Below are 25,941 nucleotides of genomic sequence, written 5' to 3' on the forward strand. Positions count from 1 at the left end.
CCCTTCTGCCCAGAACTCTTCAGGGGGACCTTACCCTGTGCCTTTCAGACAAGGAACTGAATAAAGACCAGAAAAGGAAGCACTCTGCTCAAAGTCACGTAGCACCCAGACTCCAAACTCAGTAGTCAACGATGAGGCGACCCCAGGTGGGCACTCTGCAGGGAACAGGATGTGGTCAGTTGGTCCATCTCGTCCTTCAGCCAACTTGGAGAAGCCCTCATCCTGCACCTGCAGTGTGGCCGGCAAGGGGTCCTTCATCTGCTGGGGAGTGGAAGAGCTGGGCTACTCTCCAGCAGGTGCCGACAATATCTATGGAAGGGTCCAGAGCCAAGCACAGACCAGGAAACACATTAGACAGAGTGAAAGTGGCTATTTAAATGGAGACTCTGTGGGGGCTTCAAGGGGCACACCTGTATCTGTCTAGAAGAGAAAGAATAGGCAGCCTCCCCCTTACTGAGCAGAATCCCTCCCCACACGGCAGGCGGAGCAGTGTGAGGCTGGCTTTTCCTCTGGAGTAGCTCCCTGGCAGGCGGTGTGGTCCCTCCACCCTGGCCCTGCCCTGGGGTGGCCCCAGCCACCACTTAGAGAAAACCAAGGCAGGAGTGGGGGCCCCAGCTCAGGGTTCCTGGGGATCCTGACACAGGCTGCTTCCTGGGAGTGGCCTCTAGGAAGCTGGGGCCCCAGTGCCTCTGAGTGGTGCAGTGGTTGTGTTCAGAGGGTACAGGCAGCAAGGCAGCAGGGGTAAGTTCCAAGTAGCCAGGCGGCCCGAGTGCCTGCAGCAGCTGCAGCCCCTCACTTCCAGCTGGGGCGGCTCCCTCTCTGGTGACTCAGCAGCCACCACAGCCCCTACATAGGGCCTCTTCTGGCGCAAGGCGGGGTGGGAATGGGGAGAGGCCTGATCCCCAACAGAGAGGTCTGCACGGCTGCCCCCAGGACCCTGCCTGTCTCCCCCAATGTCAGGAGGGCCAGAGAGCAGCTGGTCCAGGAAAAAGGATGTTTTATTTTCATAAATACTGCTCTCACTCACACACTGACCCCACTTCTGACCACGGACAGATGTGAGATGATGCCCAGAGGAGGCCCCGAGAGAGCCGATGAGTGGAGGAGACACACTGAGAACCCCAGGAGCTCTGCAGCCCCTTGGAGGCCACCTGCCTCTGGCACTGCCCTTAGGCTCCCTGGTCCCTTAGGAGGCTGACAGCAAAGGGGGCCCCCAAGAGCAGGGGCTGCGTGGGGCTCCCCAACATGGCCCAAGACTGTGGCCACAGGGCCACTCTGAAAGAAAAGCAGGGAGCCAAACCACATACCAGAGTGCAAAGAGCTGGGGGCACAGGCGGCACCCCCATACTGGGCTCCTGTACAGGAGGCCGGCTGGTCCCCAGTCCCAGTGTGGCCTATGGCTGGGCCTTCCCATAAGGCATAAGACAGGTGGGGAAGAGCCACCCCAGGCCAGGGGCAGGGCTGGGCCTGTCGGCCGTGTGTCCTCCCCTCAACCCCAAGTCCTTCCCAGCCCTGTAGCCCCCCTGCTTCCGGCTCCCAGCAGGAAACCCAGGCCCAGCCTCCTGCTGGGTTTGGCTCAGCAGGGGAGCAGAGCTTGGGAGGGAGGAGTCACTTGGCGGCCCCAGCAGTGAGGGGAGAAGCACCAGGCCAGGGGTACGTGGCCATGGGGAACAGGGAGTGTCCTAGACCACCACAGCCTCCGCCCAGGCTGGACAGTGGCCGGTCCCTCTGTCCCCTCCTCTCCCCAGCCCCTCTGTTCTAGAGGCTCCCCCAGGTTTCGGGTGGGGGGAACTGGTCCACATCCCCCATCTCATTGTAGGTCTGGTCGCCCATGGTGAAGGTGAGCTTGTAGCGGAGGCGAACCTTCTCCTGGGCAGAGGAGGCGAAGGCAGAGGGTCAGTGAGGGAGGAGGAGGAGGAGGATCCCCTGAATTGCCTGTCAACCAGGCCCTCTCACCTTCTGGGGGTTGGCGAGGAGCAGGACCTGGGTAATGGCTGAGGGATGGACGATGGGGTTGAACGCAGGCAGCTCTGTGCCTGATGGTGGCTGGAGCTTCACCTTCATGACCTGTGGATGGGAGGGCCGGGGATGGGGGGCACAGCTGGCTTGGCTGCCGTCCCAGCCACTGAGGACCAGGTCCAGCCTGCCAGTACCCCTCTGAGGGTCTTGGGGGCTCTGCCCTCTGGATCCCCCGCTTCCCACCAAGGGAGAGGGACCTTGCCCTCTGACCCATTCCCATCCCACTGGCTCCCAAGCCCCAAGTCACCCTGCCTGGACCGGAAGGAGGCAGGCCCTGTCTGCCCTGCGGTGTCACCTTGGGGACAGCTGACTGGAAAACGATGTTGCGGATGGGCTGCGGAGCGGTGCTCAACATAGAAACCACCACCACCAGCACGTCTGAGCGCCCTGGCAGCGGGTCTCGGGCGAAGTGGAAGAGGACACGGAAGCCGTGCTGGTCATACACGGTCACAGGCAAGATGCTGCCTACGGGGAGGGGGAGGAGAGGGGAGGACAGTGGGTGGCCAGACCTTGCCTGGACTCCTGGGGCAGCACACTGGGTCTGATGGTAGAGGTGACACCCAGCCTGCAGCCGAGGCACAGCCCAGGTTCACTGCCATGCTGGGTAGGACTGGTACACGCTTAGGTCATGTTCTCACTGTGTGACCCTGTTACAGTCCCTCCCCTTCTCTGGGCTCAGGGTCCTCCTGCTGGTAAGACCGGGAAACCAAGGGTGTGACACCCTGAGTCACAGTGAGGTCACAGAGATGGATGATGCCAAGGACCGGCCGGTCCTGTCTGCTCAGGGCCTGTACCAGGCAGGAGATGCCCCAGGCCCAGAGTTGGGTCTTTATCACAGTCTGACTTCAGAATCTCAGGGAGGCCCCAAACCTGGGAGGCAAGGGGGTGCAGGGCCGTCTGAAGTTGTCCTGTGTGACCGTGTGGCCTGATACTTTGGAGCAGCTATGTGTGGAGACTGAGGCTGGGAAGGGGAGGGCTCACTGGTGGCGGGGCCTTAGGAGAAGGGAGCTGGCTGGCCGGCCGCACCCCACTCACTGGGTTTGATGGACTCCAGGGGCACAGTGACGCTGGCCAGGGAGAGCTCGGTGGGCACAGGCTGCTGCAGGGGTCCCGGAGGCTCTGGGGACCCGGCGTGGAGGAGGCTGGCAGGACCCGAGCTGGATGAGGCGCAGGTGCTCTTGTTCTGCAGGTCTCGCAGTGTGAGCCGGGGGGCCGGCTGCTGCTTCTCCCTTATTGGGGGACAGTGCATCAAGAAGGGATCCTTTGCGTGCTGAGACCATGGACCAGGAGATGCTAGCCCTTCCCTTCCCCTGCACTGTGCCATGCCCAGCGTCCTCCCTGCGGCTGGCCATCCCTCTTGGTCTTTCTCTAGGGTGCTGGACTCCTAAGGGCGTTGAGTGGGCACATCAACTCTGTGCTCTGGGGACCACTGCTGAGCCTGCCGTGGTCACTTCTTGTCCCCAGAGCAAGTGCAGTGCTTTGCACATAGTGGGTGCCCAGCACCTAGGGCTCCTGGAACAGCCAGGGATGAGCCTGTCCTTGTCAGGGGCTCCTGCTCTGTGGGGACAGGGATGGCTCCCACACTGTGCCACACATGGCGGCCCTCACCACCGCACTTGCTGGGCCTCAGGCGGCAACGACTGCTGCAGGAGGGTCTTCCCCAGGAGGTCCAGGTCATCCAGGCCGCCGCTCTGTGCCATGGGCTGGCTGTCCGTGCTGGGGGCCTGGGCCGGAGTGGGGACTGGGGGCTCAGCGCCATCCGAGGACTGTGGGGCAAAGAGAGCAGGTGGATAGGGCTCTCAGAGAGGCAAAACAGGGCGTCTCAGAGAGACAAGAGCCACTGGCTGTGCCTGCCCTCCCCGCAAGTGACATGGGAGCCCCATCTCAACCCTGAGACTGGGCTGTGGCCCAAGGCCAAGAGGAGGTGAGAAGTACTGGCTGCCTTCCTTCTCCCTGGGGTGGGCGTCTTGGTCCCTTGGGACTCCCCCTAGCCCTCCACCCCCTCACTGTCCCTGACTTGGGGGCAGGGATAGGTCAGGCTAGTTCCCTCCTACCTGGAAGCTGTTCCATCCAGCCCCGTCCAAACTGGGGCCTGCAGGGGGCGTGGGGTCACTCAGGCCTGGGGAAATGGGGGAGACAAGGCTGGAGTGGGGCGCTGAGGCAATGGGGCTATGTGCTGGCTTGGGGTTCCTGGTACAGCCCCCTTTTCTGAGAGGCGTGGCTCAGAGAGGGGAAACCTGAGTCCTGCCTACCCATCCTGCAGCCATGCTCACTTCCTCTTCCCCCAGCTTGGTGACACAGCAGGACTCTCTGCTCTGACCCAAGCTGATAGGAGGGGAAGTGGTTCCCAACCTCAGGATCCAGGTGAACAGGGGTCAGCACTGTGCCCACATGATGGCAAACCCACACATTCTGAGTCACCATGGGGAGGGCACTGTGCCAGCCGAGCCTCAGTGTCCCCATGTGTATAATGATGGGGTAGACTGAGGGCCCTGGGACTGGTCTGCTGACCACCCTGCCAGCTGCCCCGAGTTCACCCCAGACTAGACCTAGAGAAGATGTTATCCAGTTTCTAGCAAATCCTGGTGTGTGAGGGCCAGAGCAGTGTTCTCTGGCAGGCAGAGGTGACCACTAACATCTGTCACGCCCCAGGGGCTGGCCACGCTACAAGTGGGTCTCCCTCAGTCCACAAACAACCTGAAGAGGCAGGTGTGGGCTGGGCTGTGGATGCAGCTGAGCGGCAGAGGACTCAGTACCACAAAACAGAAACAAAAGGCAGGGATGAGGAAGGGGATGCCTGGAGGGGTTACATGACCAACCCCGGGCCACGCAGCAGGAAAGCAGCCAAGTCCAGATGTGCTCTGAGCACAGCCTGATTGCTGGGGTCGGACACAGCTCTGCCACTCTGCTGAGAGACCCAGGGCTGACAACTTAGCCTCTTGGGCCTCACCTCTCTAAAATGAAGCCACAGCAGCAGCTACCTTAAAGTATGTCTGTGATGAACCAGACACGTCAACAGAACACTTGAGGGCTGACAGGAGCCTGTCCCACCACCCCTCCCCGCCACCAAGGGAGCATGCAGGACCAGCACCCCTTGAGGCCCCAGGCTCTCTCCAATCCCCAGGGTGGCTGCAGTCTGGCTGGCCCTTTTGGTTCCTGTTCCCCTACTTATAGCCTTTAAGAAACCAGAAGGAAGCTAGGGGCTCAGGGCTGCGGAAGCAGCTGGGGGCAGGAAGTGCAAAGCACACCTTACTTCTCCTGTGGGGGGCGGGTCTGCCACCACTGCTGCTGTCACTTCCCTGTCCACTACTGCCCATCTGGCCCTACTGGGCAGGATGTGTCCTGGCCCCTCGCTCTGCACCGTCCTCTGCCTCTGGGAAACAGGTTGGGGGCTCTCTCCCTCACCACCCTGGCTCAGAATGAGGCCAGGAGCTGGGTGAGGCTCCTACACCAGACTCTTAGGTAGGTGCTGGTCAGGGCCACTCCCTCTATCTCATCCTCCTCACTCTAGTCCTCCTTTTCCTTCTTTTCCAACAGATGGCAGGTCAGAGCAGTGAAGTGGCTCAGTGGGCGATGGTAGACTCTCAGCCCCTACTTCACTGCTGGAGCCTGGCTACTGCTGTCTTCATCTGTCCACTGAGGACACAGACAGCTCTGCCTCTTGAGGTGGTGGGGAGGATTGCCTGGGCCAAGGTGGGGCACAGTAGCAGCACCTCGTTGGGCAGACTGCCGGACCCCAGGACCCCCATCACCTTGTGCATGCTAGGCGGCCACCCCACCACTGAGCTGAACCCCAGCTCCGGGTTCAATTTTTTTTTTTTTCCAGGTTCAATTTTGTTTCAGAAGTGGCTCAGGAGAATAAAGTGTGACTCGGCCTCTGCACCACTGTCCCTTCAGATTGCCCCAGCACCTCTCGCTGCTTTACCCAGCTCCATCAGGAGGAGGCTGTGACTTCTTGCCTCTTCTTCCCTGCTCTCGGGTGGCTGGCTGGGCCTGCTTTCCTCCTATGGGGTGATGCTGGTCTCCTGCTGAGCTCTGGTACCCCTAGTCTGACCTGCAATAAACTGCAGCCCTGGCCTGGGCTTGTCCCGAGCTTCTGGGGGTTTTGGAGTGAAGCTCCCTTCCTCCTGGGTGGAGAAACTGCCAGGCTTTTGCCTGGACAGCCCCAACTCTAGGTCCAGCCTGCTGCAGGGAAGTCCCTCAGCTGTCCTGGGTCTGGAACCTGGGTGTGGCTGGCTTGTCAGCAGGCGGATCAGGCTGGCTGGCTCACCCTATGACTGTGGGCACTGCTCTGAGCTTCCCTGAGCCTTGGCCTCCTCAGCTGTGACGTGGCCTAGTGCCCACCCCACGCCTCCGATGGGTTCATGTCTGAAGCACCTATGCTGTTGCTCAGCTGGCTGTGAGGGCAACCCACCACTGAGCCTGCCCCTTCCTCCACCCAGCCCTTCCTCACCCAGAGACATGAGCTCGTCATCAAGCAAGGAAACTGAGGCGGTGGGCTGCTTGGGACTGGCTTGGTCGCCAGGGAGGGTGGGCATGGCTGGATAGGTGGTGCCTGCAGGAGGGAAATCCAGGCCTGAGAGGTCCAGCAGGGCCGAGGTGCTCCCTGGGGTGGGAAAGGACAGGGGGTAAGTCCTGGGTGGCATGCAGCTCTCAGGGCGCTCTGGGTTTTGTGGTAATGACACCCACCTTCCTGCCCTCCCCGGGAGCCTCCACCTACACCAGCCTGTGTCTGGAACCTGCCCGCTGGGCCCTTTCTACAGCACAAGGGTGCTTCTGTTCGGAATGAAGTTATGCCCCAATTAATGACAGGGCCACATTCTGAGAAACACATCACTGGTGTGAGCAGCGGGAAGGAGTTACACAGTAAGGTCAGCCAGGACACCACTGTTATGTGATCTTTTTTCTTTTTTTGGTACTGGGGATCGAACTCGGGACCTTGCTCGTGCAAGGCAGGCAGTGGAACCACTGAGCTACATCCCCGGCCCTCTGCTATGTGATCATATGGGACCACGGCTCTCTGCAGCCCCACCCCGACCTCAGCGTCGTCGTTGTGCAGGACACCGCTGTATTCCTTGATTGTCCCTTGGCCAGGGTCACCCGTCCTTGGAGCTCTACATACGCTTTACTGCCTCTGTGCAGCACGCCCGCCTCTCCTCCCCACTAAGGCCACTTCCAGCCTCTTCTGTGATCCCCAGGGCTGCCACTGTGGCCTGATTAGAGCAGAGACTGTGATGTTTTGTGTTCCATCCTCCCTCCTGCTCTCTGATCACTAAATCAGGCTTCGGGGCTGTCGTCCAGCCCTACCACTGGTGCCAGATTTGTCAAATGAAGAAAAGCCTGCCTTCTTCACCCATCCTTGCCACCCCCTCTGGCCCAGACTTCCTCTTCCACAGCTGCAGGCCTGGCACAGGCTTCAGCTTGGCTCCCTCCCGGGCCCTTCCCTATCTTAAGGGGCTAGGGTCACCCTGGCAGTCCTGTCACCAGCTCTGGGGCCTGTGTGGCACCCCGCAGCCTGGAGCCCGCACCCCCCCTTTGCTCACCCCCTCCTCACCAGGAATGGAGCCAGCCGTGGTGTCGCCGTTGACCTCCTCACCCCGCACCAGCTGCTTGTACAGGTTGATCACCTGGGTGAGGTTGTCATTGGCCTGCAGGATCTCCGCTGCAACGGCAGAAGGGAAAGGCTGGCTGGAGACATGCTGGGGCCTCTGGGAGGGAAGATGAGTGCCCCCTCCAGTCTGGCTTCTGTGAGGGGAGAGGCTGGAGCACCCCATCTTGTCCACGGAGACCCAGGCCCTCTGTTCCTCCATCTTGCTCACTCCCTCTGCCACACTGCCTGGCTGTCCTGGAATATGCTGGGCACACTCCCCTTCAGGGATCTGCACTGCCCCTGCCATCCCGACACCCTTGCATTTCCACACAGCTTCATCCCTTACTGCTCTCTGGTCTTTAGCTTCTCCATCTGCTTCAGGCCTTCCCTGATCCCCGTCCTGCACCGCCTCTCCCTTCCACCATCTGACAAACTGCCACTGTTTGGGGCTGTGGCTTATCGCCCATCTCCTCTCATGCGCTGCAACCTCTGAGAGGAGGCTTTGGTCACCTGGGATCATGGGCCTATCCCCAAGGGCCCAGAACAGTGCCTGGTACAAGCTAGGTCCTCACACGCTGCCTCCTTGGGTGCCAGGGCAGCAAGCTCCTTGGGTGGGAACTAGGTGCCTGGGCCATGGGAAGGGCTCTGCACACTGCTGCAGGAGGGGAGGAGATGCCCACGGGGCTCTGGCTGACAGCAGGCAGAGATAAGGAAAAGGACCTGTGGCCCTGGCAGAAGCCACAAGGCTCAGCTCTGGAAGTGCTTGGGCTGCAGGATCCATTCTGGGTTTTCAGCTCTTTTTTTCCCCTTTGTTTGCAGTACTGAGGATTGAACCTAAGTTGAACTACATCCTCAGCCTTCCTATTTTTTATTTTGAGACAGGCTCTTGCTAAGTTGCCCAGGCTGGGCTTGAACTTGTGATCCTCCTGCCTCAGCTTCCCAGAGTGCTGGGATTATAAACCTACACCTTCAGGCTGGGCTTCCAGCTCAATCTTGCCAGGGAGGTATCACTGGGAGGAGGCAGGGGGAGGCACACAGCCCTCGGTCCACCCTACATCCCCTACCATGCTGTCAGTCATTCCCTCTCTGAGCCCCAGCTGTAACAAGGACATAGTCCTCCTTCTCTGCAGCTGGTGGGCAGTGAGTGAGACGCCTGCTAATGAGTTTGGCTCAGAAGCCTCTTGGGGCGGCAGTGGCAGCCTTTACTCTGCTCCCTTCTTTCTAGCGGAGAAACCCAAGTCAGTGCTGGGGAAGGCCGTCCCCTAGTGGACTCTCCCTGCAACTGCAGGTGCCTGACAGGGCCCGGGGGGTGGGGGGTGGCGTGGACAACGCTGGACCCTCCTCCGACTCCTGCCCTGGGCTCACCTAAGGCCTCATCATTGTCTTCTGTGTCGCTGGCCAATCGGAACAGCGTGGGCCGCATCCGCTCACAGCGCTGGTACAGTTCCTGGGGGCAGCAGGGTGGGCACGTCAGGTCCCAGGGGGCTCTGGCGTGGGCCAGGTGGGGAGGGGACAGCGCACCTTCATGAGGTCCTCGCTGCTGCTGGCTGCCGCTGCACTGCCCTGGCTGTGGTTCATCACCATCTCTGTCAGCAGCTTCACATTATTGTTCACCTCCTCAATGGCGTTCACCCGCTTCGAGATCTTCTCCATCCGCTTCTGGTCCTGGGAGGCCGAAGCAGACAGAGATTGCATCAGGCACTGCCCACCCCAAAGAGGGCACATGGGTCTGGCTGTGATGCTGGTTCTGTGTGGGGCTCGCTATGCCCAGGACAGGGCATGCCAGTCTTGGAAGCCCTTTGCCAACCCTGTGGTCACTTCTGCCCATGCTGCCAGCACCCCCAGGCCCAGTCTCTGCAGGAGCTCATTGAATCAGGGTGGCTGGGGAGCTGCGCTTCCTGTGGTTCTTCTGAAGGGCCAGGGCCTGAGACCCACAGCTGGGCCTAAGTGACCCCTGTGTCTGGTCCTTGAAAGGAAGGTCCCATGCTCGGCAGCTAAAAGGGACTGCTGTGGTCACCAAACACCACCTAGCAACAAGTGCAGTGCTGCTCCCAGTGTCTGTGGGTGCCCAGCAAATGTGGGCCTTTAAAGATGGCTGCAGGAGGGCCGGGGATTTAGCTCAGTGGTTCCTCCGCCTGCCTCGCAAGCACAAGGTCCTGAGTTCGATTCCTGGTACCAAAAAAAAAAGATGGCTGCAGGAAGTGACCCCATCCCCTCACCCAGTCTTCTCACTGGGCACAACTTCCCTCTCAGAGGGACAGGTGGGCACAAGCTCTGCTGCGGGCAGAACCGCCCTCCGTGGCAGGGCACAACGCATGGCCCCTTCAAGACAACCCCAACTTGTGCCCTCTGGCCCCTGGGCTCATCCTCCAGAGCCTGCACAGGACACCCAGAGGGGCATCCGGCAGTCAGTCTAGGACCAAGCTGATGCCTGGCCCACCAGCCCAAGACTGAACTTGCCTCCTAGGAAGGACCAGCTGGCAGCTTCTGTGGGGTCCACGCTTCTTATGGGCCTCACAAGGTCCAGGCTGACCTTGAACTCACTAGTCTGCATTGGCCTCAAACTCTCAGCGATCCTCCCCTCAGCCTCCTGAGTGCTGGGATTAGAGGTATGCACCACCACACCTGGCTTGTGAACTTTTTGATGACTTTCCCTTATCAATAAAATATTCAGAGCTAGGCTTGTGGCACATGCCTATAATCCCAGCACTCCAGGAGATGGAGGCAGGAGAACGGCAAGTTCAAACCCAGACCAATTCATTTTTCTTTTGCAGGGCTGGGAACAGAACCCAGGCCTTATGTGGGCCATGCCAGTGATCTACCACTGAGCCACGCCCACTCACAGTTCCCTTCTATCACCAGGGCCTCACAGAAGCCTGTGCAGGGTTAGCAAGGGCAGGTAGGAAACTGGTCCCCTAGCGGCAGCCAGTTCTTTGCTGTGATGGCCCTGCAGGAGCCCAGCCTGTGCACATGCTGGCCCCAGAGCCACGCCCTGCCCGCCTCACCTCCTCCCCGTGTTCTGGGCCCTGCCTCACCTCCTGCACCATCTCCTTGATGAGCTTGTTGGCCGCACGGAGGTCCTCGGGGTGGGAGCTCTTCAGCAGGCGTGCCAGCATCTGCAGGGACAGGTGTGTGACTGTGAGGGCCGTACCAGGCTGAGGGCCATAGGCCAGCACCCCAATTCCCGGCCTTGGGACCTGAGCAAGTTGCCAAAGCTCTCTGGGAAGTGGCAGGAATCTACCAACAGCTGGTGGCTGTCCTTATGAACAAGAGATGCTATAAGCGAAGTCCTCTCCCTAAAGCCTGGGGGAGGGGAGTCCTGTGTCACCATGGCTTTCTGAGAACCTTCCGGGGCATGTGGTCACCCTCTGGAGCCAGCAGGGCTGGGGAGAGGCATCCACTTCTACCTTGTTTAGTCCTTACTATCTAATCTGCAGTTTTGTGGGGTTTTTTGGTACCAGGGATTGAACTTGGGCCCTTATGCTTTCGGGCAGGCTGCAGAACCACTGAGCTAAATCCCCGGCCCTTATCATCTAATCTGTTATTACATAATGACATGCAAACTCAGGAGGGCATGGTGGTGATTGCGCCTGTAATCCCAGCACTCGGGAGGCTGAGGCAGAAGGATGAGGATAGCCATGAGTTTGAGGTAATCTGCACAGTGAATTCATTACATAGTGAGTTCAAGGCTGGCCTGAACTACATAGCAAGACCCTGTCTCAAAAAAAGAAAAACAAAAAGACAAAAAAAGACATGCCAACACTTCAAGCTAACCCAAGGACATCTCCTGTGTGTGTATTAAATGTGTGGGACATACTTGGCACCATGAAATGCTGGATAAATGATGCCTGGCACCCCCTACAGGGACTGTGCTCCATATGAGCCTCTGCTCCAAGTGGCCCAAGAGCCCAGTCCTCCCAGTGGTCTCACCTTGGACTTCTCTTCATCTTCAAAGATCATGTTCTTGGGCCTCGGAGGAGGCTGGGGAAAGATGGCATCCTCCGGAAGCCTGGGGTCGGACTTCACAATGCCTGGAGTAGATGGGGTCAGGAAGGCGGTCAGTAGGTCCCTGGCCAGGGGCAGTGGGGAGATGGGGATGGGGTAGGATAGAAGGGAGGTAGGTCTTTCTCCAGCATGCTGGGCCCAGACCTGAGGGGCCAGCCGTCCTCTGAGCTGCGCATCAAACTGTGTGGGAAGAGGGACTGAGCACCCGAATTTTGAGGCAACGCTCAGAGGTGAAGCTTGACCCAAACCCACCTTTTCTCTACCCAAGCTGGCCTCAGGCACAGCACCCAAAGGCCCCACTGGCCATGTGTTCTCTAGAAGTCAAGGGCAGACCATGACCTCGATGGCCTGAAGCCCCTGAAACTGCTGGAACCCAGCAGCGGGCAGGGGGCCTCACCCTGCTTCTTCAGCATCTGGTAGGCCTCTGTGATCTTCACCTCCTCGGGCAGGCCAACTGTCCAGCTGTACAGCAGCTCTAAGACCTTGTTCTTCACCTTCTCTGACGTCCGGGAGCCCAGGTACTTCAGGGGGAGGAGAGGGACACTGTGACACTGCCCAGCCCTTCTTGTGACAGCCCAAGCCAGCTGTCTCCCCTGGGAACCCTCTGCCTCCAGGGTCCTCAAATCTCTGCCCAAGCAGCCCGGGGTAAACTGAGTTCACCTCCTAGCTCTGCCACTTACTGCCCAAGTCAGCCCGTGTGACTCAGTTTCCCCACTGTGAAGATAAGCTGACCAGGGAAGGCTTAGGGCACAGCACTTTCCCACAGGCAGCTCATGGACAACTCTGTGACCTTGAGAAGGAGCCAGCGGCTTCCAGCTGACTATGGAAGGGGCAAGTGTGGAACTGAGGGCCTGGGCCCCACATGCCGCTGCTAGCAGCAAACCGGGCTGGGAGAGGCTCTCACTCTCCTGGGAGGGAAATGGGGCCAGGGGGTCATTCAGCAGCTCTGGTCACAGAATGGGCTGAGCGAGGAGTGGTGAGAGATAGCACTCATCCAGGGCCACTGAGCATGTTCCTGCCCACAGAACTCCTCACACCAAAGGCCAGAGTGGGGTCTGGCCATCTGCCAGCTCAAGTTTGTGGCTTGGATGCCAAGGCCCAAGGAGGCCACTCCTGGATGGTGGGGACTGAGAGGCCTTGTGCCAGAGACCAAGTGGGGCGCTGTGGCCAGGAGCCGGTCAAGTCATCCTCCAGTCACGTCAGAGAGCTCAGTGGCACCTGCCACCTCCCTCTGGCCACCGGGAAAGGAAAGGCTCTTTCTAAAGCCCCAGGCAGTCCCCAACCCAGCTGGGAAAGGGCCTGTGAGAAAGCCTCTGTGTCTGCTGAGTCCAAGTTCAAAGGACCCAGGGGAAGGCCGGTTTGGGGTCCTCCACCCTTGACTGACATCCCACAGCAGGTCTGAGCGTGGGCCAGGGCACACACCTTGGGGGACACAACCTTGATGAGCTCGTTCAGGAAGCGGAACTTGCCCACCTCATCATGGAACCTCTTGCCGCAGGTCTTCATGCATGTTTCCAGCACCTGACAGCAAAGGGCATGAGAAGAGCAGGAAGGACGGCAGGAAGCAGCCCCCTCTCCCGATCTAGCCAGCCCAGGAAGGAATGACCTTGAGGACTGAGGATGTGGAGGTTCCTAGGGCCTTGGGACCGGTCAGCAGCCCCTGGGGCACAGGGTCAGGGATGTGGAGTGACGGGCACTGCCCTCTCCATGACCACATCTGAGCAGCCCTGCACGTTATCTTCTCACTACTTTTCTCACTTAAAAAAAATTAATTTATTTATTGCAGTGCTGGGCATTAAACCCAGCACCTTGCACACATTAAGTAAATACTCTACCAATGAGCTACATCTCCAGCCCACTGTTCTTCTTTTTTAAATTAATTTGGCACCATCTACTTTGGCCTTTTCTTTTCCCAAACTATATCTGGGAAACCACAGGGCTCCTGTACACTTGAGAAATAAAACTAACATACTAAATAAAACATACAATTATTAAAAAGAAAAACTTTATTCTCCCTGCCTAGGAGCAGCTTTGTTCTAAGGTGGCTGGGGTGTGGCCCCAGCACTGACAGCCTGCCATCCTCATCTGCTACTGGCACAGCTGTGACACCTCAGGCCTGAGCATGGGGTCCCCTCTGCACCTCCGTGGGTAAGACAGTGCTGTCCTAGGTCTGGAGACCCTGGGAGGGCTGGGCACTCTTGCAGTGAACTTGGGGGGCTTTGTAGACTGGCAGATTTCTGGACGCACATACTGAAGTGGTGCTCATTCAGTAGGTCTGGGTGGGGCCCTGAATTAGGGATTGAACCCAGGAAGTGGTGAGCTATACCCCCAGAACTCCTCCTCATTCTCAAATTTTGAGATAGGGTCCCAATAAGTTGCCCAGGTTGACCTTGAACTTAAGATGCTCCTGTTTCAGCCTCTGGAGTAGCTGAGATTACAGGTGTGCACCACCATGCCTGGCTTGACTCGGGAGTTTAACATACCTCCCAGAGAGGCATCTTGCTGTGCAGCTGAAGTGGGGAACCCTGGCTCACTGGACCTCATTGGGGGTCCCCCCAACAACAGGGCTACATGTACAGACTCTGGGGCAGAAGGCTGCTGTGGGACCCTGAGGCTGGCCCAGACCTCCATCCTGGGCCACCTGGTCACAACTCCCTTGGGCTCTAGACAGAGCCTTATAGAACCCCAAGGACCTCAGTCTTGCCCTCCCCTGGCACCATCACCTGGTTGGAGGACAGGGAACAGACACCCTTTCTCCCCTTCTCACCGTCAGGGCCTGGATTGACTCCCACTCCTGTGGGGACTGGATCTTGTGGGCCAGCAGCCGGGTGGCAAGTGGAGGCCTACATGAGAGGAACAACAGAGCCAGGATTTCGGTGGAGCCCCAGGCCCTCCACAAGAAGACCACTGTTGCCAGGGATTTAGCTCAGTGGTGCCACCGCCTGCCTCAAAAGCGTAAGGGCCCAAATTCGATCCCCGGTACCAAAAAAAAAAAAAAAAAAAAGAAGGCGACTATATTAGCCTGCAGGGACTTCAGCCCTCTGCAGCATCTGCAGGCACAAGGAAAGGCCCAACTTGCTCTGTGGATCAGATGGGGATCTGGGATGGTGGTGGGGCGGCTAGGCACGGCCCCTAAGAGGTGTGAACGCAACCCCTCTGCTGGCTCTAAGAACCACATGTTCTGTCTCTGGCTCACTGTAGGGACAAGTAGAGCATGAGACCACAGCCTTCATAGGCCCACGGTGGGAGCAAACCATGATGATACACCAGGACAACTGGGTGGATACAGCTTCCTGGGAACTCGAGGGAGCAAGAGACATTCTGCTGGGGGAAATCAGAGCTGCTCCAAGGTGCCTACCAGATTCTAAAAGCCCTGTCATCAGTGACAGTGTGGACTAGCACTGTCAGGAAGTAACAGCACCAATAGCATATGAGGTGCTTCACACGCCCTTTCCTGCCCGACCTGCACAAGGGGAGGAAGCCTTTGGAACCTCCATGGAAGGAGGTTCTCACCCAAGGTTACTCAGCTGAGAGAAGATGGGCTTCTCCCATGGGCCTGACTCCCCAGCACTTGTGTCATGCATAGGTCACCTGCACCCATGACAGGGGGTGGAGGGAAGGTACACAGAGCTGTGGTCCCCAGGCTTCAGCACCTCCTGGGAGCATCCACTCCCAACCCTCAACCCCAGGGTCAAGTGTGGGGTGGCTCAGAGCGCACTCTGGATGAGCCCTCTGGTGGTTCTGGCTCTTCCCTGAGCGATGGGCCACCAGGTGAGCATGCAGCCCTCCCTCTGGCAGGCCCTCCACAAACCTCTGGCTGAGGGACAGCCTGGCCTGGGCTTGACATGCTCAGAACTGCCACTGTCTGCTTGCCACTGAGATCTTGGGGCAAACTGCCAAGTCCTTGAGCCTTGGTTCCCCAAGGAACCAAGGGTGACACACAAGTAGCCCTCACACAAAGGGCCTGCTCTTGTGCCCAGCTGTGAATGTGTTAGCAGGGAAGCTGGTCTCAAACTAGCCAGGTCTTTCTGTCTGGGGCCTGGAGCACATGTGACTGGGTTCTATGGTCACATGGTCTATTGAGTGTGGCAGCAAATGCAGGGGGCCACCTACCCCTCAAAGTCCTCGTTGAGCTGCTCGCAGAAACCGTTGATGCTGGCCCAGTTCAGCTCCTTGTTCAGGGGGTTTGTGGCTCTGTCTGTAGGAGGAGAGGGGTTGAGTGTGGCCAGGCAGCCGCAGCCCTGAGCGCAGATGTTCCAATGGGGGAAAGGGACAGATGAGCACTTGGCTGCCGGCTTCCTCGCAGCTGCCCACCAGTGGGCCCCACTTTTAGAGGCTGTGCCCAGGGCTACTCTTTGTCCCACTGCCTCCGCTCTGGGTGGTACCCCGTCATGCCATCTTTTTTTTTTTGGTACCGGGGATCGAACTTGGGTCCTTGCGCTTGCACAGCAGGCGGCGAAACCACTGAGCTAAATCCCAGCCCCATGCCATCTTAACCTTCTGATTTTGCTCATAAAAACCACGGTCCTACCATTCTCACAGAATTTGTGCTGAGATCCAGGGGTGAGGGGGGAAAAAAGCCACAGGCCCGCCCTCAAGGAGTTCATGGCCAAGCAGGGGCCCCAGGGGAGCTAGGTCCTTAATGAAGTGTGACAGAGGGAGGCAAGGGGCTGGGGGGAACTGGGTTAGCCTGGAGCCAGGGAGGTGGCACTCAAGCAGAAACTGAATGGACATACTCAGGCAGGGAGGGCTGGTTCTGACCAGCTCAGGCTGCGAAGGAGACACATGGATCCCTGCACTCCAGGCAGACCATGAAGGGCCTTGGAAGAAAGTGTGGGTTTTACCCCCATGCTGGGGTCAGAAACCCCGGCTTCCCAGGAGAGGCTCAAGTCACCTCCTCCAGGTAGTCCTCCTGGCCCTCCACTCCTGCCCAAGGGGACAATGCTGGGTCAGTTCTTCATCCCTCAGGCTGTCCCTCACGGTGGCCCAGCCACTTGCGCACACACCTGCCTCCCCTCCTTGGGTGAATGAATGAAGGATCACTGTGCCAGGAGGGGTTGGGGTTTGGGGACATCTGATTCAGGAATGGGTAGTGGCCAGGACAGGGCAAAAGGTCTACAGGAAGGGATGGCAAACAAGGCCTAGCTAGCTCTGACATTGGTTAGACAGCAATCTACTAGGTCACATAACTTCCACACTTATAAAGTTGGAGTGAAATATGGACCAGCTTCAGTTGACAAAATTCTTCAGGCATGGACAGGCTGCGGGGGAGCCAGAGCTGGGCCCTTGCTTCCCCATAGCCTGTCTCTTGGCTTCCCCGTCTCCAACCAGTTCTGTCCCGGTCAAGCACTGAGCGGGGTGTGGCGGTAACAGCCCAGGAGGAGGGGTAGGAGGAGGCTGGAGACCCAGCATGTGACACCTGCCCAGTTCTTAGGGCCCTGTGCTGTGACCAGGGTGCCTGAGGCGCGGGATCCCCCTGTCTGGCAACCATTCACTCCACTCGTATTTATTCAATAAACATTCTAGGTGCTTGAGCTATAGCAGCCAACAAGACAAAACCCTCCTAAAGCTCAGGCCTAGGAAGAGAAACACTGAACACTCAGGTTAACAAATAAACACAGAATACTTTTGCATGTTTTTTTTTTTTGGTACCGGGGATCAAACTAGGGTCTTTGCGCTTGCGCAGCAGGCGGTGAAACCACTGAGCTAAATCCCCAGCCCTTAACACAAAATACTGAAATGTGGTGAGGGGAACAGAGGAACGCAGACTAGGGTTTGGGCTGCTCCCCAGGCGGTGCGGTCGGGCAGGGATGGGAATGAAGTGTTTTCTCTCTTGGTACAAATCTTGATTCCGGAAGGCCTGCAGGACCCTCCAGTCCCTCTGAGGAGCAGAAGGTCAGCCCTGCTGACCGCTGGGGCCCCTCAGGAGCGCACTCACTCTGGGCAGGAGAAGGTGTCTTGAAGGCATCTTATGTCCTCTGCCTCCCAGTCTCCCAACAAGGGCCAAAGGCTGGACACACCAGCCTGGAGTTAGAGACAATGAAAGGGACACTGCCTGCTGGATACCCAGTTGTGGGGACCCTAAAACAGGAAGTCTCTTCAAGTGTCAAAGACATGTGACCCTGAGCAAGGGTGGGGAAGCTGAGTCTGGAGCCAGCTCTTGAGTCAGAAACTGGCGACAGGAAGCCCCGGCCTCATGAGACACCAGCTTTCTCCCCTGCAACTGGCTTTCATCGAGGACCTCTGAGTCCGAAGAGAGCTGACCCACCTCCTGGAGCCCTGGGTCCCCAGTCCTTTCAACTTGCCCTAGGGGAGCACCTTCAAAGGCAACAGGGAACCTCACCAGGGGAGAGACAGCTATTTCACAAGTGTGTGACTCCACCCTGTCACTCCATAGTGGTGACAATGTCATCATTTACCCCACCAGAAGCTCCTCTTTACTTTCAAAACTCCACTAGAGAAAAGCTCACATTTTGCTGTAACACAAAGGTAAAGAAAAAGAGAAAACAACCTGAGCATTAACCTGTTAGGCTCGAGTATCTCCAACTTCTGCCTGTTTCTGGCCTCTGGCCTCTCTGAAAATCCCTAGCAGCTAAACCTTAAACTGTTTTCCCATGCTGGGGATGGAACCCGGGGCCACAAGCAGGCCAGGTAAGTGCTCCACCGCTGAACTACACCCCCAGCCCTTATCTAGAGCTTACATCCTACAGCTTATCTGAGATCAGTGAGCTAGGGCCCTGCCTATCACCCCAAGTTGAGTGTGCTGCTGAGACCTGGGCACTTGTGCTTGTGGCATTCTGAACAGTCAAAGGCCGCTGAGTGCGTCCTCCCCACCCCCCATCACTCTGAAACATCCCCAGGGAATGTGTGGTTCTGAGGCCAACTTCAGGGGTCAACTCTGCTCAAGGCTGGCCTTGAGCCCAAGCCATACTAAGTAGCTCCTGGAGTGCTCAGGCCCAAGAGGCTGACCTGGGGGTAGACAGATTGGAGGCTTCCCTGAGGACCTGGCACAGACAAGGGTCCAACAGGAGGTAAAGCCTTAGGAGAGAGCTGTCACTAGAGCGGGGAGAAGCAAACCACACCTTCCAGGGGGCAGAGTCCAGGGATGTGAGGGCTGAGGATCCCCTGGGACAGGGAGCTGCGGTGGAAGCTTGACTGGTAAGAAGCTGCCTCTGAGGAGACATAGGAAGAGGTGCAGAGGCCTCTAAGCAGGAGCTGCGAAAGGAATCCTGGATGGACGTGCAGGGAAGAAGGGCTTGGCTGGGGGTAGTGACAATGAACTGGGCTTACTTATGTAGTCTGAGACGGGGCCCTCCCAAGCCTGTAGGGTCTGGGGGTTTGTCACGGTGTAGCCAGTGCTTGGGGGGCAGCTGGGGGATGAGATGGGGCAGGGAGTCCTCCCCTTCCTGGGCAGGGAAGGAGCAATATCTGAGAATAGTTGCAGGCTCAAGGATCGGGCAGGAGGGAATCACACAGAGCAGGGCCCAAGAGGGATACACTGGGGGGCTCGAGGAGAGAAGGGTCCGTCCCTCCCGCGTATGAGATGCAGTCCTGAGAGTGCTCGCTTGCTCCCTCCCGGGGCCAAGGGAGACTTGGGGGCCCGCACTTCGAGGGAGCAGCCTGGGCCTGCGGGGACTGGGGCTGCTCTCTGGGTCCCGGAGGTTACAGGTGAAGCTCGCTCCTTGCCCAGGGGGCGCACAGCTGGCGGGGTCTCCTCCACGCCAGGGCCCGTGGGGTGGATTTGGGGCACCTCCCCTCCTGGGCCGAGGGCGGGGCGTGAGGAGGGGGCGCCGCGTACCCCGCCCCCGCCGGGAAGGGGACCGCCTCGCATCCCCGGTTCCGGTTCCGGTCCGGCCCGCGCCCCTCCTGGACACTCACTGATTCGCGCCTCCAGAGTCTCCGGCTCCATAGCTGGCTCCATCCGCCACAGGCCCCCAGCCTCGGCACCGCCCCCCGCCCCCCGCAGCTCTCGCGGGACCTCCTCGGCACCGCCCTCCACGGATTAAAGGGCCATCGTCCTCCCTGACGCTCGGGAGCGGCGCGCTAGAGCGCTGGGCATCATAGAGATGTCGGTGCGCTCGCCTATAGCGTCATGTGCTTGCCAGATCCCTCCCCTGGCGGCGGCTACGTCGCTGATGGGTTCCGTCGCCTGCCTTCCCGTTCCCGGCGCTCAGGCCGAAGGGGAAGCAGAGAGACCAGGGGCTGAGGCGGGCACCATGGAAACCCCACGGGACGCTCTAACTCCTGCGTCACGAAGATGCCTGTGATCGCTTCCGGAAGAATGCTCGGGGGCCATGTTTCTGAGGGGCTCTGAGGTCATTTCCGGAGCCCTGAGGGGTACTTCCAAAGGTGGGAGGGCCTCTTAAAAGGGTAATAACATACATTGGTGGCTGTGGAAATGACGAGCATGAGTCGATGGCTGGTGCTGCTATCTCCCAGGCATTGTTCTAAGCACTTTTTATACATCTTCACTCCTCACGACAGACCCGTGAGTCAGTTTGCTTGGGGTCACAGTGTCAAAGTCTGAACCCTATTGCATTGTATTCCCTACTGCATTCATTCTTCAAACATTTAATGAACTCAGTGCTTTTGTTTTGCTCCATGACAGGCACTGGAGGAGAGAGACAAGGCCAGATATTTGTTGCACAAAGTGATAGGAGAAGCCCCCGGGGTAGTGCAAATACAGGAGGGGCCCTTCCCCAAACTGGGGTGTTGGTGTGCGCAAGGGGGTGTTCTTGTCAGGAGAGAGTTCGCAAAGGAGGAGATGACTTAGTCGGACAGTCGGATTTCTCCAGGTAGACCTGGTGTGAAAAGATGTTCCGGACAGGGTAAGATGAGATAAGAGAATGAAAGTATTTCTGTAAGGTTCCATGAATTAGGCTGGGGCAAGATCACGCAGGTCCTGTGTTTAGCTTGTGTGTGTGTGTGTGTGTGTGTGTGTGTGTGTGTGTGTGTGTGTGTGTGTGTTAAGCAATGTTGGGGGAATCGCTAAAGAGCTCTAAGAATGGTGAAAAAGTCAAGCTTTTAAGAGATCCATGCGGCTACAGCGCAGATACTGGTGGAGGACAGATCGCGATAGGAGAGGACAGGATGAACACACTCTCTAGACTTGGGGTCTCATGCTTCTCCCTACCGGCCTTTTCCAACCCCGGCCTCGCACCGCCCTGGGACGTCACCCCCGGGTAGCCGGGTCGGTTGCTCTCCGTCGCCCCCTGGCGGCCCATGGGCGAACCTGCCCTGGTGCCTTCTCCGGCCGGCCTGTGCCGCAATGAGTTGTTAAGGCAAAGCTGAGACTAGAACATCTGACAAATCCGGTTCTGTTGGACCAGCGCCTTGGTGAGTGACCTCGATTCACCTTGCAGAACCGCAGTGACTTCATCTGGGTCAGTTTTTCCCCTAAACTCACCCATTTAGCTGACTGGGACTCTAAATTCTCTCCCACAAGCCATTAAAATTACACAGGAAAGGGATTATGCATGTTTATTGCATTCTTAAAGGCCGTAACATAATATGTACTTGGAGCTGTTTCTTTTATTACTGAGATGGATTATTACTGAAATGAAACGCAAGCCACACTTACTGTGTTGATTTAGGGGCATATCCACGCTGTCAGAAGTCACTTTTCTATTCCTTTTTTTTTTTTTGTACCGGGATCAAACTCAGGACCTTGAGCTTTCGAGGCAGGCAGTGGCACCACTGAACTAAGTCCCCGGCCCCCTCTATTCCTGTTTTTTAGATACAAGGTCTTGCTATGTAGACCAAACTGGCCCTGAACTCACTATGTGACTCAGGCTGGTCTCAAATTTGAAATCCTCCTACCTCAGCTTCCTCCTCCTGAGTGGTGAAATCACAGGGCTAGATAGGCCACTATGTCCAGCTCAGAAGCCACCTTTTTTTTTTGTTGGTGCCAGGGATTGAACTCGGGTCCTTGTGCTTGCGCAGCAGGCGGCGAAACCACTGAGCTAAATCCCCTGCCCAAGCCACCTTTTAAAGACAGTGTAGCCGGGGATTTAGCTCAGTGGTTTCGCCGCCTGCTGCGCAAGCACAAGGACCCGAGTTTGATCCCTGGCACCAAAAAAAAAAGTGTAGATTTGACCTGGGTGCAGATGCTTACATCACTGGTTTCTAAACTGTGTGGCCTGTGCATGTGGCATGGCCTTTCTCCATCTAGGGGTTCTCATCTGAAGCATGGTCGGAGAAAGTGAGTCTGGAGGTCCTGGTGGTTCCCCCAACGTCTCACCTTGGCATTTAACTCGTATATATATGGCAGAGATGAGATCAAATTCAGGGCCTCATACCCACTAGGTGTACCCTCTACGACTGAGCTACACCCCCAGCTCTCCACTATATATTTCTTTGCATCCTATTTTCTGTTTCCTTCACCAGAATGTATGTTCCTTGAGGGGCTTCTTTCCATGAGGAGTTTCATTTATTTGGCTTATGGTGAATCCCCTAAGGCCTAAAGCAGTAACTGGTACCCAGTTGGTGGTTTTGGGGCTCAGAGCATGGTACCCCACAGTATAGAGCCTCAGCATTTGGAACAGAAGAAAACTGGAAATGGCATCAGAAGACCTCTCAGCTAAGGCATGGTGGCACATTGTTATCCCAGCACTGAGAGGCTGAGGCAGGAGGATGGCAAGTTTGAGCCCAGACTGGGGAATTTAGCAAAACCTTGTCTCAAAAAATAAAAATAAAAAGGGCTAGGAATGTAGCTTAGTGTGAAGGCCCTGAGTTCAATCCTCAGTGCCACTTAAATAAACAAAATGAAAAAGAAGACTTCTTCATCCTCCCTCCCCAGCCATGGAAACTAGCATTCCTCTTTTCCAGGTGGGATCTAGGAACTAATTTTTCCCAAAGTCGTAACACTTGGAAATGTGACTCTAATTTCTTGTCTTACTGCGTAAGAGCTGTATTTTCTCACCTGCTGTCGTCAGAGAGGAGGCCATAAAACCTTCATCCCAGAGGGTCCTGCCCTGAGACCCAGAGGCCGGAAGAACTGGAACTGACAGGCCTTGTGGTCGCCCCACTCTGTCTGTCTCCCCTGTGTCACACCCTTGCACAATCAGATTCCTCTATGTTGCCTGCACTTCATCAAACCTCCGATAAAGATGGACAATTCACCCTGGGTCTCCATTCTGAACACTCCCATTACATTAAACTTTGGCTAAATAAATTTGTTATGCTTTCTCCCCATTAGTCTGTCTTTGTCCACTTTTATTCAGACCCAGCCAGAAATTCTAGGCAGGCAAAGAAGCTTTTCCTCCCCTACAGTGTTCAGTAAATAGGCATTGAGCAAATGAATGAATGAGCCAGTTGGGGGTGCCCAGGAGTCCCCAGGAGCCAGGCTACAGAAAGAGGACCAGGAGATGGGTCTCTGCAGGGAGAGCTTGGCCCAGACTGAGGCAGGGGAGGAGGTGCGGAAAGGGGAAGAGGGGTCCTGAAGCTGGTGAATGGAATTGTCCAACACAGACACAGGAAATGAGGGGATCTGGCCTCTGGCTGCTGTTTCCATCATTTTCCAGCATTTGCAAATGGTTTGCTCTGAGCTTGGGGAGCCTCTGGGAGGGGTTAGCTGTCCAGTTAGCAGCTGTGATTGGCAGCCCCAGGCTCAGCTCCAAGGGCTCAGCACCTGAGCTCTTCCCCCAAAAACCCCTGGGACAGGAGAGATGTTGGTGAGGATGGGTGGGGAGGAGGGAGGAAGTGGTGGAGGTTGGGACACTTGAAAACGTGGAAGGCAGAGAGGTGAGGTGGCATGCCACATGCTAACCTTTCTTGAGAGCAACTGTAGGAGGTCCAGGGGCCCCAACTCCAGCGCCCAAGATCCCAGAGAAATCCTGGGTCACATGTCCTATCCAGTCAGAGCCCTGGTGGCAAAGACATAGAGGACCATGGTTGTCATTGTTCCTTTAACCCTCACGCAGACCTCACAGTTAATTTTATCCCCCATTGGTACTAGGGATTGAACCTAGGGCTTTTGTATTGAGCTACATTCCCAGCTCTTTTTCATATTTTTTATTTTGAAGCAGGGTCTTACTAAGTCACTAAGTTGCCCAGGCTGGGTTCAAACTTGTGATCTTTCTGCCTCAGCTTCCCAGAGTCCTGGCACTGCAGGCAAGTGCCACCACGCTCGGTCACAATTGAATATTATTTTCTGTTTTATGGATGAAAAATCTGACGCCCCAAGTAATGTGGCCTCTATCACAAGGGCCCACATAAGACCAAATCCCTCCCTTCAAAGGATAGAAAACACAAAAGCAAATGAAACCCAAATGGGCTGGTGTGAGGAAGAATGGAAACCATGTGGGAAAAGGCCTGGGAAATTCCTTTTGAGGAGCTGACATTGAAACTAAGAAGGGACCAGTTGCAGAAGTGTGTCCAGGCAGAGGAATGCAAATGCAAAGATCCTGAGGCCACATAGCTAAGAAGACCAAAAGCAGAATTTTTTAAGTTTGTTTTGAGACAGGGTCTTGTTGTATAGTCCAGGCTGGTCTTGAACTCACCTGCATCCCAGGCTGGCCTCGAACTTGTGGCGATCCTCCTGCCTCAACCTCCCAAGTGCTGTGATTACAGGAATGTGCCACTATCCAAAATTTTCAAAGCAAAATTTGAACTCAAGCTCCAGTCTCTATGCCCGGAGTCTATGCTTGATCCCCAAAATCACGATTCTAGGTGTACTGCTGAGGGAGGAGTGGGCAGACATCAGGAAGATGGTAGAGCCTGTGGAATGTTCATTTTCAACCTTTACATATGTGTACAGGGGACAAGGATATATTTTCTGAATCAAAACTAGGGCATCTGGTGTAAGCAAGGTCATTGTCATGTTTTACATAACAAAATTTACACAATAAGAGGCTTATAAAGTATTGAAATTCCCCTCTATTTCCCTGCACATGCAATATATTATCTTTATTTAAAACAATGATCTTTGTATGTGGGGGGTGCGGGCATTGAACTTAGGGCCTTGCTTGTGCCAGGCAAATCTCTCTGCCGCTAACCTACATACCAAGCCCAAAAAGCAATGACCTTTAGGTGAAAGGAAATATCAATTCAGCGCAAATATAAATGCCTGTGTTACAGAAGATGAGCTAATTGTTTGTTTGCAATTAAAGCTTTCCCAGAAAGTCTGGATTGCCTGAAATACTGGGACAGCAAAAATAAGATTTGGTCCAAGAGAAACTGGGCCACTTTCTAGGGGAGGAAGGAGGTTTGCGGCCACTAGAGAAATGAGCTTGCTCATTGGGCTGTTTCTGTGTCCTGGAGAACGGGGGGAGGGGTCCCCTTGTGACAGTGTGTTTCACTGCCTTTGCTCTGGTGATGGTAAGCTAATTCTCTCGAGACTCCAGGCTCACCTACTGTGTGCTGTGACTTTCCCTATATAGCGAGTCAGTCCTTCGAGGTAGGTATTACTCTCCCCATTTCACACAGTAGGAAACTGAGGCCCAGAGAGGTTAAAGGGAATCTTTAGTGCAGCCCTAAGTGGGAGCTGGGACCATGTTCTGCATGATTTCCAAGGTGCTCTTGGGTCTATTCTGCTGGTTTTCCTGGAGTTGACCAGCTGTGTTAAAATCCCCTAGGGGAAGCCAGGCATGGTAATGAGTATCGGTAATCCTAGCCCTCTGGGAGGCTGAGGCAGGAGAATTGCATGTTCCAGCCCAGCATGGGAAACTAGCAATACCCTGTGTCAAAATAAAAAAGTAGAGCTGGGGATTTAGCTCAGTGGTTTCACTGCCTACTGCGCAAGCGAAAGGATCCGAGTTCGATCCCAGGTACCAAAAAAATAAATAAATTAATTAAAAAGTAGAAAAGGGGCTGGGGATGTAGCTCAGTTCTAAGGCCCTAGGTTCAATCCCCAGCACTGAACACACACACACACACACACACACACACACACACACACACACACACACACACACACACACACACACCCTAAGGAGGAATGCAGGTTTCTGAGAGCTCAGATGATTCAGTGGGACTCTGTGGGAACAGGGCCTGGGAACCTGCAGCCTAGAGAGCCTTAACCTGCCTTGCCCCTGCCCCAGCCCTGGCTCCTCAAGGGACTTTAGATCTGATCTGAGACTCACCCCAAAATCTGATTCCACCGTGTAAGCGATCTCTGGCCCCTGGCCTTGCTCTGGCCCAGCTATTTTTAACACCACCTTCTCCCGTGGGACCTCTCCTCCCTGTTAACCGCCCCACCTCTTTTCTTGGGGTAGGAGTGAGTGTGGCCACAGAGGAAGATTACTATGACCCTCACCTCACTGGCCAAAAGAAACCGAGAAGCCTGGATTTCACCAATAGGAAGGCAATATGCAAATATTCCCCCTCTC

The 25,941-nt window shown here is 56.4% G+C and overlaps 1 protein-coding gene and 1 long non-coding RNA gene across 12 annotated transcripts; one reads left to right on the top strand and one right to left on the bottom strand.

Moving 5' to 3' along the window:
• Positions 1-116: 116 nt before the first annotated feature.
• Gga1 (golgi associated, gamma adaptin ear containing, ARF binding protein 1) lies at positions 117-19,853 on the bottom strand. Of its 11 annotated transcripts, none has more exons than XM_021259027.2 (18): positions 19,493-19,714; positions 18,697-18,786; positions 15,728-15,812; positions 14,382-14,457; positions 13,037-13,135; positions 12,012-12,135; positions 11,540-11,640; positions 10,645-10,725; positions 9,131-9,274; positions 8,975-9,056; positions 7,574-7,681; positions 6,473-6,625; positions 4,074-4,138; positions 3,628-3,785; positions 3,055-3,248; positions 2,315-2,484; positions 1,957-2,067; positions 117-309 (listed from the first exon to the last, which is right to left on the bottom strand). In XM_021259027.2, the coding sequence occupies exons 1-18, from the start codon at positions 19,533-19,535 to the stop codon at positions 283-285; spliced, it is 1,911 nt and encodes a 636-aa protein (XP_021114686.1). In that variant the 5' UTR covers positions 19,536-19,714; the 3' UTR covers positions 117-282. The 11 variants fall into 11 exon arrangements, with proteins under 11 accessions (XP_021114686.1, XP_021114685.1, XP_021114684.1 ...); XM_021259026.2 differs by lacking the exon at positions 117-309 and adding an exon at positions 981-1,869 and having other exon boundaries at positions 6,473-6,574; positions 19,493-19,713; XM_021259025.2 differs by lacking the exon at positions 117-309 and adding an exon at positions 981-1,869 and having other exon boundaries at positions 19,493-19,713.
• A 1,016-nt stretch (positions 19,854-20,869) lies between these two features.
• On the top strand, positions 20,870-22,810 carry LOC110349387 (uncharacterized). Its single transcript, XR_002395301.2, has 2 exons — positions 20,870-20,950; positions 22,520-22,810. It is a non-coding gene; the product is annotated as an uncharacterized LOC110349387 (long non-coding RNA).
• The last annotated feature ends 3,131 nt before the right edge of the window (positions 22,811-25,941 follow it).

The sequence above is a fragment of the Heterocephalus glaber genome, unplaced genomic scaffold, assembly GCF_053883595.1.
Source record: "Heterocephalus glaber isolate CG9 unplaced genomic scaffold, H.glaber_assembly_v1.0 deba00001444, whole genome shotgun sequence".
NCBI lineage: Eukaryota > Metazoa > Chordata > Mammalia > Rodentia > Bathyergidae > Heterocephalus > Heterocephalus glaber.

Coding starts and splice junctions, on each gene's coding strand:
- Gga1 (XM_021259025.2), bottom strand. CDS start 19,535: ATGGAGCCAGCTATGGAGCCGGAGACTCTGGAGGCGCGAATCA. Junction 18,787..19,492: donor GACTCTGGAGGCGCGAATCA/GTGAGTGTCCAG, acceptor ATGTCTCCTCAG/AGGCAGCTTCTTACCAGTCA. Junction 9,057..9,130: donor GCAGCGAGGACCTCATGAAG/GTGCGCTGTCCC, acceptor TGCTGCCCCCAG/GAACTGTACCAGCGCTGTGA.